The sequence below is a fragment of the Arachis ipaensis genome, chromosome B9 (assembly GCF_059453495.1).
Source record: "Arachis ipaensis isolate K30076 ecotype BB chromosome B9, ASM5945349v1, whole genome shotgun sequence".
In the NCBI taxonomy this organism is placed as follows: domain Eukaryota; kingdom Viridiplantae; phylum Streptophyta; class Magnoliopsida; order Fabales; family Fabaceae; genus Arachis; species Arachis ipaensis.
In genome coordinates, this window is record NC_142444.1 from 118910603 (window position 1) to 118921883 (window position 11281).

At 36.4% G+C, this 11281-nt stretch overlaps 1 protein-coding gene across 1 annotated transcript; it reads left to right on the top strand.

Moving 5' to 3' along the window:
* The first annotated feature begins 2965 nt into the window (after positions 1-2965).
* Positions 2966-11074, top strand: LOC107617978 (alpha-mannosidase I MNS4). Its single transcript, XM_016319875.3, has 17 exons — positions 2966-3206; positions 3305-3424; positions 3512-3604; positions 3694-3780; positions 4638-4728; positions 5708-5763; positions 5878-5950; positions 6032-6141; positions 6338-6388; positions 6741-6829; positions 6964-7045; positions 7131-7244; positions 8795-8874; positions 9052-9187; positions 9594-9664; positions 9753-9999; positions 10397-11074. The coding sequence occupies exons 1-17, from the start codon at positions 3084-3086 to the stop codon at positions 10616-10618; spliced, it is 1845 nt and encodes a 614-aa protein (XP_016175361.1). The 5' UTR covers positions 2966-3083; the 3' UTR covers positions 10619-11074.
* Positions 11075-11281: the final 207 nt, after the last annotated feature.

Below are 11281 nucleotides of genomic sequence, written 5' to 3' on the forward strand. Positions count from 1 at the left end.
CTTTGTCAGCTGGATGTCAACACAGGGTTCTTACATGGAGACTTACCCGAAGAAGTTTACATACGAGCACCACCGGGTCTTGATGCAAAAGGAAAAGTGTTCAAGTTGGAACGATCCTTATATGGACTAAAACAAGCAAGTAGAATGTGGAATCTGAAGTTAAGCAGAGAGCTAGAAAGAGAAGGCTTTGTTCAGTCAAATATGATTACTCTCTTTTTACTAAAGCCACTGGGAATGAATTTATAGCAATTCTGGTTTATATAGATGACCTCATCCTCTCTGGAAATGACATGGAAGAAATCAACAATGTGAAAAAGGTCTTGGTTGGATGAGAAGTTTAAAATCAATGATATAGCCATATTAAAGTACTTTCCAAGACTGGAATTTGCTCACAGTTCAAAAGGATTGGCAATTTGCCAATGCAGGTACACTTAGACCTCTTAGAAGAATTTGGTATGTTGGGTGCCAAGCCAGCAAGCACTCCCATGCAATATTCAGCTGCTCTCTCCAAGAATTCAGGGACGAAGTTGAGTGATTCACTACAGTACAGGAAACTAGTTGGTAGGTTGTTATATCTCACCAACACTCGACCAGATATTTCGTATGCTATAGGATATTTGACCCAATTTCTTGAATGCCCCACTGATCAACATTTTTAAGCAGATCTCCATGTGCTCCAGTATCTCAAGGGTGATCCGAGTTCATGACTATTTTTTGCCAAGGGCAATAACCTAAAACTCACAGGGTTTGTTTATTCAGACTGGGCAACTTGCCCTGATACTAGAAGATCTATAACTGGTTATTACTTTTTCTTTTGGTTGAACTCTTGTATGTTAGCGCTGCAGGAAGCAAACTATTGTCTCCTGTTTTTCATCGGAGGCAGAATACAAGACAATGAGCCAGACAACTAGAGAAGGACAATGGCTAGTGTATCTTCACAAAGATCTCCAGGCTGAGTATAAGACACATTTTAGTCTCTTTTGCGACAATCAATCCGCTCTTCACATAGCTGTGAACCCTGTCTTCTTTGAAAGGATGAAGCGTTTGGATGTGGACTGTCATTTGGTTAGGGACAAGGATCAAGAAAGAGTAGTGAAGTTGCTGCCTGTCAAGACAACTGAACAAACGGCAGACATTCTTACCAAAGCTTTATCTCCGACTCCCTTCAATACGTGTAGCAAGCTGGGATTATTGAATCTCTATACTCCCAACTTGAGGGCGGGTATCACATGTTTGTCATGCTTAATTAAAATAGTTGGCTAAGTAGAAAGTGATTAGTGGTAATGTAACCTAATTAGTTATAGCTTGTACTTCTTGCTAACCTCTCAATCTTCCTTTGTTCATTGTTGCTATGCCCCCAAAACTTCAATGCTTCATTAATATTTGTTGATTTGTTAATTACATTATTGATTCTTCTGCTTTATTTATTTTGTTTGTTACATTATTTCTGTTTTTGATTCCATTGTTGTTATTGCTGATGTTGTGATGAAGAAAAAGAAAAAGAAGAAGCGAAACTGAGTATCTTGGTGAAGAAGGTTTGTTGGAGAAGGGGTTGTTGGAGAATGGTATTTTGCCCCCGAAAGACGATTTTAAAATTAAGCTGAACCTTAGGGACGATTTTGTATGCAAAAAAAGGTTGGGGACAAAAAATATTTTCAACCTATACCTTAGAGACCAAAATCGTACTTAACCCTATTAATTAGGTAAATTCTACCGTACCCTTTCTGAAGTAACATGTAAATTACCCTATGTTGATGTGTCACTTTATGATTGAATACTATCTTAACTATAGTTAGGCCATTTTATAATTAAAAAATTATTTAAAAGGGGTGAATGTATAATTTGATAAAATATTAAAAATTGAATTCTAGTTTTTTTTTCCAAATCAATCTACTAGAAAATGTACCCTAACTCTTTCTAATGGCTATCGCTTCTCCCTCATTCCTTATTCGTCATCGCTCACCCCCATCCTCCACCCAAAAGGAAGCCCAAAACCACTGCTTCCCACATGTACGTTAGTTAGTTCAATTTTGGAATTAAAATTTCCAGCGATTTTAACTCCAAGCAATAAATTCATTAGTTTCCTGCACTATTTTTGCCACTCCTTACACTGCGTCGATGCAATGCTGGTGCAAGAACTAGAGCGAGATGTCCTTGTCTAAGATGCTCTAAAGCAGAGGGATGCTAGCATGGCATTGAGGCATGTAAGTGTCTCTTCTGCAAGGTCGTTTATTAAGAGGGTGGGTAATGAGAATATCTTGCAAACCACGTTGCAAAACCCAATCCTCTCGAGTCAGAGTCACATTCCTATTTTAAAAAATTATTTAATTATAAAATGGTCCTATTTTAGTTAAGATGTTAACTCTCATTAGATTAAATTAACTCAAGTTAAAAGTAAACATTCAATTAAAATATACCACGTCTATAAAAGATCATTTACATGTTATTTAAGAGGGGATTGGATAAAATTCACCTAGTAATTAACATGTTTTTTTTTTTTTTTACCAAAGATAGGAGATTCGAACCCGCAACCTCTTATTGAGTATAAGGAGACTATGCCATTTGAGTTATAACTCATTGGCCTCTTAATTAACATGTTAAGTATAAAAATTGTAGAAAGCATATCACATGTATCATAGTATTAGGCAATCCAATATTTTTAGCCATTAACATTAAATTATTAATTATATAAATTTTATGATTGAAATTAATGATTAACTAATTTTATGATTGTAATTAATGATTAAAAACACGAGATCTCCTTATACAATGGCACATGTTAAATGCATCCAGAACTACAACCATTTTTTTCCCGCTGAAACTATAACCACTTATGAGTTATGACTGAACCACACTTGGTATTTTTTTGTTTTTATTGGGCCTCGCGACATGGTCTGGGCCAAGGTTCAGCAAAAGCTGTGTGGTCCAAATCTAATGGAAAGGGATGTCCTGTCCCCCCGCCCCCAAAAAAGAAGAGGAAAAAAGCAAAAGAAAAAGAAAGAAATGCGAAATGCGAAATGCGAAGAAAAAGAAAAGAACTGATGAGAGTATTGTAGCATCCCCGCTATTTGGTTGAAAGGGAAATGGAAGCAGCTGGGAGAAAACTTGGCTTGATATTTCTATTACTCTTCTTTCATTCTCTACATCCAGATTTGACTCTCGCCGATTCCGTTACTCCGGACGAAGCCAAACTTCTCAGAGATGAGGTACCCACTCTTTCACTCACTACCTACCTACCTACCTACCTACCTACTTTCATCTTGCAATGAAAATTGAATTGAAAATTTGAAATCAAATTTCGCAGGTTCGTGAAATGTTCTATCACGCCTTCAATGGATACATGGACAACGCTTTCCCTCTCGACGAATTGCGCCCTATGTCCTGCGCCGGAGAAGATACTCTCGGTGGCTACGCCTTAACTCTGGCGAGTATAAGTAAAATCACCAAAATTAATTAATTCATTCATTAATTATAAGATAATTTTGATGATAATTGTGATTGGTGCTATTAGATTGATTCTTTGGACACTTTGGCTCTACTCGGTGACCGTGACCGCTTTGCCGCTTCCGTTGAATGGATTGGTAAAAATATTCGTTTTGATATTGTGAGTGAATGGCTAAGCAGCTGAATTTCAAGTTTCTGTACTCAATTTGGAGTTAAGGATGAATTTAATTACTTTTTGGTCGGTTACAGAACAAAACTGTTTCTTTGTTTGAGACGACAATCAGAGTTCTTGGAGGATTGCTTTCGGCTCATCTTATAGCCAGTGATTACGCTACGGTATCTGTTATATACATTATCACATACCTGCATTTTTGTATTTTGATAATAGTCTAGTGATTCTACCAATTCATATTAGGATCTAGGTAGTTCAGCATTGACTTTGTGGTTATTTGTTTACTTTTTGATGAGTCCAGCATAAGAGTTTATTGGTAAATGATGAAGTTTTTAGTATAAGTAAAGGTAAGATGTATCTCAGTTTCTGCATCCAAACTGATGGAGAAATAGAAGCAAGCATAACAAAAGGATTCAATCTAGGTGGTCGAAGTGGAATGGTGCTTCAGCTATTATTTTGAATAAAAATGTATCATTACAGCTCAAGGATAAATTTTACTGCACACATATAAGACCAACAATAGTATATGGGACTGCATTTTGGAGTTATAAAGTCTTGCAAAAATGGTGAAAAACAGAGATAAGGATGCTATGATGGATGATGGATATATAAACAAATAGGATAAGGAATGAGGAATTAAACGATAGTTGGGGTAATGCTTATTATAGAGAAGGTTGTAGAATTTTGCCTTAGGTGATTTAGATATCATGGAGATGGTGCATAGATATCCCTAGTAAGGAGAATGAATCAAATGACAGAGTCCTGACTCCTAGAGGTAAAGTAAGACATAGAAAATCATGGGTTGAACTACTGTAAGATATTTTAATGACAATGTTGTAAACAATATGGTGTTTTTTAATCCATGTCACTGATTCCACTTAGTAAGACAAGGTTTTCATTGTTTTCAATTGTAGTATTTATGTAATCATGGTGTACTGATTTGGTATTTCATTTCAGCTACAAAATCTGTACAACATAGTTCTGAGGTCCTTTTTGAATTATCTTTACATTCACTGTGTAGGGCATGAGAGTTCCTTCATATGATAATCAGCTACTGAACTTAGCTGAAGATCTAGGCAGGAGGCTGTTACCAGCTTTTGATACTCCGACAGGTATGGTATTACTCTGTGCATACTTCACTGCAATTATCTTTTAGTGGTTTTACTCTGAAAATAGTCTGTCTCCTTTAGTGAAAGGATTATATTATTTGCACCTTTTTTTTATTTGAAAAAAAAAAACATCAGCATATCTCTTCTATTTTATTTTTACCACCATAGTAACATCAGGTCTCGACGACACATGCACTGCTAATCATTCTCTATGCAAATGAGAGAGCTCAACTCCCTTGAAACAAGCCATGGTCAGAACACCAAAAAAAGCTAAGAACATAGTCATAATCATATTCCTTAAAGATGCTTGCATTCTGCTTCGAATTCAACCATAATGCACCAACGAATGACATAAACTACATGCTTTCAAAATTTTGGCCATTATTGTTTTGCTTAAACATTCAACAGCCACACCCATCTAAATAACAAGCAGATCTCTTCTTTGTATGTTCACATACAACATACTGGATATAAGCTCCAAAGAATCTAAGATAATAGGAACCAAGGAACATTCCTTCGAAAACACCATTTGTAGTTATTTGCTTCGATTGATGCAAACTTCCGCATATTTTCAGCTTAGCTGGAAGAGGATGCTCTTTTATTGTATTTATAGTACATAGTAAGGAATGGACATGAGAGAAAAAATTGGGGTGAAACCTATTGTTGAAAAGTTGATGGAATTTTGCCATAGGTGGTTTCCAAATGTTGGGAGGGGGAACAAAAATGCATTTGGTCAGGAGGGTAGATCAAATAGGAGATAGTTTGGTGGTATGGGGTAGAGGCAGACCTAAGAAGACTCTGAATAAGTAGATCATCAGATATTTAAGCGTAAATAGGTTGAGTTCAGATATGGTTCATGACAAGGGGCAATGATATTGTATGATCCTTATGCCAACCCCATCTAGTGGCTAGTGGGACAAGACTTCGTTGTTGATGTATAGTACATCATATATTGACTGTTCTATGCTGTTTTGTATTTCAGGAATTCCTTTTGGATCTGTAAATTTGTTACATGGAGTTGATAAACATGAAAGCAAGGTAATGATGTAACCTTTGCTCCCTTTTTTCTTGTGTCACAGAATATTTAGGTCTTCATAGAGTGCATATTGTGTGTTTTTATGTTGTGCTAAAAATCTGTTGTTCTGTGCTTAGATAACTTCTACAGCTGGTGGTGGAACCTTGACTCTTGAATTTGGAGTTCTAAGCCGCTTGATAAATGATCCTAGTAAGCATACTGTTTTTCCTCAGATCGTTGTTAATGAAGGATGTTACTCATAGTCCTTCCATGTGATTTTTTGACATGCAGTTTTTGAACAAGTAACCAAGAATGCAGTGCGTGGACTTTGGGCACGGCGTTCAAAGCTTAATCTGGTTGGTGCTCATATTAATGTTTTTACAGGTGAATGGACACAGAAGGTATATAATAAATTCATTTGTTATAAGTTAGATCATTAAGATTTCTAAGGACTTCTCCCAATACTTCTCTAATTGCTGTTGCTCTGTTGTCCCAGTGTCTTTTCTACACCAGAATATATTAAACTTGTTAGGATATGCAATCTTCCTACATGTGGATTTCAACAATTATTACAGCTGTCTCTTTGCCATTTTGCAGGATGCAGGAATAGGGACTAGTATTGATTCCTTCTATGAGTATCTATTGAAGGTTAGTAGCCGAAGTTGACATGGTGAAGCCTCTATGGAGCAATTTGCACTAAAATGACTAATATCTGTTTCTGTGCAAAAGAACTATTGTTCCTTATGACTATCTTAATGCACATCAATAAACCAAAATATTCACGTTGCTAAAGGAGTTTTGCTCACATTTTGTGTGATAATGAGTCCTTTTGTGGATCTGTGCCAGTGTTAGATTAATCAATTTTTAACATTATTAACCAGTTGAAATATTTTTACCAAGAGTTCTTTGTATTGTAATTTTCTCTATATTTTGGGCTTTGCTTTGTTAATTAGTATTATTTTAGGTTCTCTGATTTTGTCTTCCATGCATGACATTTCAGGCTTATTTATTATTTGGAGATGAGGAATACTTGTATATATTCCAGGAAGCTTATGCTGCTGCCATGCATTATCTTTACCATGATCCTTGGTAAAAGCTTGTGGCTATGTATGCCACCCTGTAAACTTGACTACTTGTTTGTAGATTTCTTTTAAAAAATCATCGGTGTGTTTATTTCAAATGTATTTTTATTATGAAACTTGGATTTTTCTTTATTTTCATAGGTATGTAGAAGTGAATATGGACTCTGCTGCTATAGTATGGCCGCTGTTTAACAGTCTCCAGGCATTCTGGCCTGGCCTTCAGGTTTCTCTTTTTTGTTGCTTCTTGTTGAATATGGATAAGTAGTGATATTATAGCTAGGGCTAAGCAAAACATGTATTTTTGCAAGGTTTTAGCTGGTGATATTGATCCTGCGATTCGTACTCATGCTGCCTTCTTGAGTGTTTGGAGAAGATATGGTTTTACCCCTGAAGGTTTTAATCTTGCTAGTCTCACTGTTCAGGTATGTTTATTCCTAACAGTTGAGAGTAATTAGTAATCTGGTGAATCTTATTTAGTTTTCTCCTCTTAAATGAGCCGGTGTTCAGAATCTTTGTTCTGTAAGACTGTAACGACTACTTTCTAAAAACAAAAGAGGGTTGGGGTTTTGTTTGGGAGTGAGGGGGTGGGTTGGGGGAGATACGATCAGATAGAAAATAGGGCAACCACATCTAAGGAGTTAATAAGATCCAAACAGGAGAACTGGGATGCAACGGAAAATTAAAAATTGAATGCAGCAAGAAGGCCCAGCATCAGACAATGTCTGAAAATGACACTCTTGAAACAGTGCATGCTGAATTGTAAAGAGACAACAAACAAAATTCTATCCCACAGTGAGTTCAAAGGGAATTACAGAGGGAAGCTTTGAGAAAACGAAGCAATAATAAATTGCTTAATGTACAGTTCCCACAGATTAGAATGAATCATATAAAAGTTATACACAGATAAACAATATCCAATGATTATTGGGGTCTAAATAGAATGCTCCCTTTAAATAATGGTTTGTAACTTCCGTATAATGCAAGAATGAGTCGCATATCCTTTTGAAATAGAATTTAAACACTATATAAGAGAAAGTGCTGTGTGAGATATAGGACTGTGCAACAGTTGTGATTTTGAAACTAATCGGAAGTAGAGTTTTTTTATTCAAGATGGATGTAACAATTTTGTGTTCTGTGTTATGTCATCAAGCAATGTAAGCTGCTGTGACAATATGAAATATTGAGTTAGCCATTCAGTTTGTGTCAAGTTATGTGGTCTCTATCCCCTCCACCAAAATTGCAGATATCTGTCTTGGTTCAAGCACTACCTAGCTGTATGGCTATGTTCTTTGACCCTACATATACCACATGGGCAAGAATTGTTACTATAGCATATGTTTTGGATTGAATGCTTTACCCATTTGCCTGTATTATGATCAGGCATTCCGCAGCTTCTGGAATAAAAAAGGTATACTAAAATATGCCCAGCGCAATTTCAGAATTTAGACTTTAGGTTTCACGGAGGCCCATCATGTGCAACATCCATGAGTGCCCACGACAAGCTTACACCAAATCTCAAATCTTTTTTAGAGTAGCTCTTAAATAAAAGAGTGTGCTGGCTTCCTTAGCTTCAGTAGTAAGACAATTGGGTATGGTTCCCCCAATGGTTCTGAGCCTAACTGATTCGTTGAGTATCTGTTTTTAATAGGATGATCACCCCAATCTCTTCCCTCTGGCACTTTGGAACATCTTAGTAGGTTCACCAACACCGCAAATCTGGGATAAACAGGATGAAATCCACCTCTGATCAAAACCCATCAACAGCTGAAAGAGACATCCTCAATAAACACTGTTATAAGCCTTTTCAAGTCTAGCTTCATCACCTTGGAGTTCATGGCCTATCATCACGACTTAATTTTACCTAATCATGCCCATTGCAAATAGATGAATGCCTTAAAATCCTTTTAAGGAAATTTTTGTTTGACTTATACTTCATGAGCTGTTTATAATTTTTTTTCATCCCGTATTTCAGCATGGGCAGAAGAGTTACCCTTTACGGCCTGAGCTGATAGAGAGTACTTATTGGCTGTACAAAGCTACCAGAGATCCTAGGTCTGCTTATATCTTGCTTATAGTTCATGCTATCATTTTAAAATTTAGCTTCTTATACATGCCTTTCTAGACATGGTAATTTGAGTACTTATAGCACTATCTGTGTACATTGTTAGTTACTGATGAGTTGTTCCCTGTCTAATTTTCTGTATGGCTTGAAAACTTCATCCTATGTAGATATCTTGATGCTGGGCGAGACATGATTGCTAGTTTACAGTATGGGACTCGATGTCCTTGTGGATATTGTCACATTTCAGATGTTGAGCATCACAACCAGGATGATCACATGGAGAGCTTCTTCCTAGCTGAGACAGTAAGAACAAATCTGACATGAGTTAATTTGAGAGCAATTTTGTCCTCTTAAAAGTTTTTTAAGCCAAATAACAGAAGTGAAGGTCTACTTTTAGTTGTGTTAATTGAAGATGATTGTCAACTGAGGTAAATCCACCTTTATTTGGCTCCAGTTGGAATCCTTCACAAAATCTGGAAAAAAGGCCTACCCTTCAGTTGAGGCTTTGATGTCAAGGATCGGGTCTATTTTGTTTGAAAATGAATTTATCTGTTTCATCCCTTTATAAACTATGAGTATTCCCCTCATCTGTCTTGCTTTTCACGTTTGTCTTTTTTTTCTTCCTTTTATTTTATTGTATTTATTTATTTATTTATTTATTTATTTATGTTTTGAGAGAATTGCAACTAATAACCTTTGTTCCAAATAGGTCAAGTATTTATGGCTTCTATTTGATTTGGCTGTGGGTCCTGATAATCTTGTGGAAAATGGGCCATACAAGTGAGGGAACTTTTCTGCATTTACAATTCAGAGGCCCTACATTTTACAATGAAATTAAGTTATCTTTGTTTCCAACCTGTGAAAACAGGTATGTATTTAGCACTGAAGGGCATTTGCTGCCTGCAACTCCTCAAATCTCCCTAGTGAGAGAACATTGCTTATACCATGGGGCTTATTGTAGAAGTGAAGATTTGAGACAAAGCTATCGTGTCTCAGAGGCTGACAACGATAAGCAAGAATCCAACAATAGTAGATTTCATGCAGGTTGGACTAAAGCTAGGTATTCATCAGACTTACCAACTTTTGATCCAACTGCCATTACAGGTTTGATCAAGGTACTTAGTACTCTTTCTTTGATCTGTTTTAAATCCGTACTTTCCCTCTTTTCACATTGTTTGGTTACTCCTGCTCAGTACTACTTGCGGTTGCGGACAGGACCGTTTCTAATGCCAGTGAATGATTGATATGTTTAAGAATAAATACATGATTCAACACTCCACAGAAGCCAGTATCAAGAATTATTGTATCTTTTACCATATAAGGCCTTTGGAGCAAGAAAACTGCCTGTTTGGTCACATTTTCTAAACCCACGAATACTTTTGTACACGATCTTTTTACACGATCCCTTACTGACAATTTTTATCCTTAACCCTAGACATGAAGTGTCTGTAACTACTAGTATTTTACAATTCCAATTGCAACAATTTGTCATGTTTTGTTATGATTGTGCAGGGTGTCTGCCCAGGACTAACTCATGGACAGAAGTTTGGTATATTATATGTGTATCCAACTGAAGAACATCATGCTCATGAAACTGAAAAGCCGAAAGAACCAACTCATGAACAAAGCCACTCAGTGGTGGTTCTCACTGAGCCGAATTTTGACCATGCATTAACTGATTATAGCAATGATCATAACGATAATCAGACCCACAAATCAGATGTTACTTCATGAAGTCTATAGATCTCTGGTGACCAAGAATCCCAGAAGATGCTTCCCAGCACCCTTAAAGAATTATAAGATCTCAATTATGCAAGAGGATTGATGTGAAATGATATTTTTTGCAACACTACTTAAACTTCAAGGCTGGGTTTTGTTGGTTCCATTATACATTGGTTTGATAATTTCGGCATCTGTTGATACAGTGAGTAAGGAGCTAATAGATTTGGATTATGGTAAAAACTGACCCCTCAGAAGTATTTCTTAGGTTGCACTACCATAGCCTGAAACATAGTATCTGCCCCATAGTCATCATTCGCGAGTGTAATTGTAATTTCTTTTGTTGTATCATTGTTTCCCGTGATTTCTGTAACACAGTCATACAGGTCTAATCAGTGACTCTGTGTACATATGTAGGGTATCTTAATTTCAAATGACATATGCTGTGGAAAACTTTGTCCATTTTACTCACTTGTATGATTTCTTTTAGGGAAAGTGATGATCCAAAGCTTTATATAGAGCAATTTTAGCTGAAGGGAGAATCACTTGTGCTAAATAAAGCATAACGTGATTCATTATGTCAAGTAAAAAATGGTTATAGTCCGTTTTCCCCTTTCCTTGTTTACCATTTTCTGTTGATGTTCTTGCTGATAATGTTAACAATTCCACTTTTTCTGA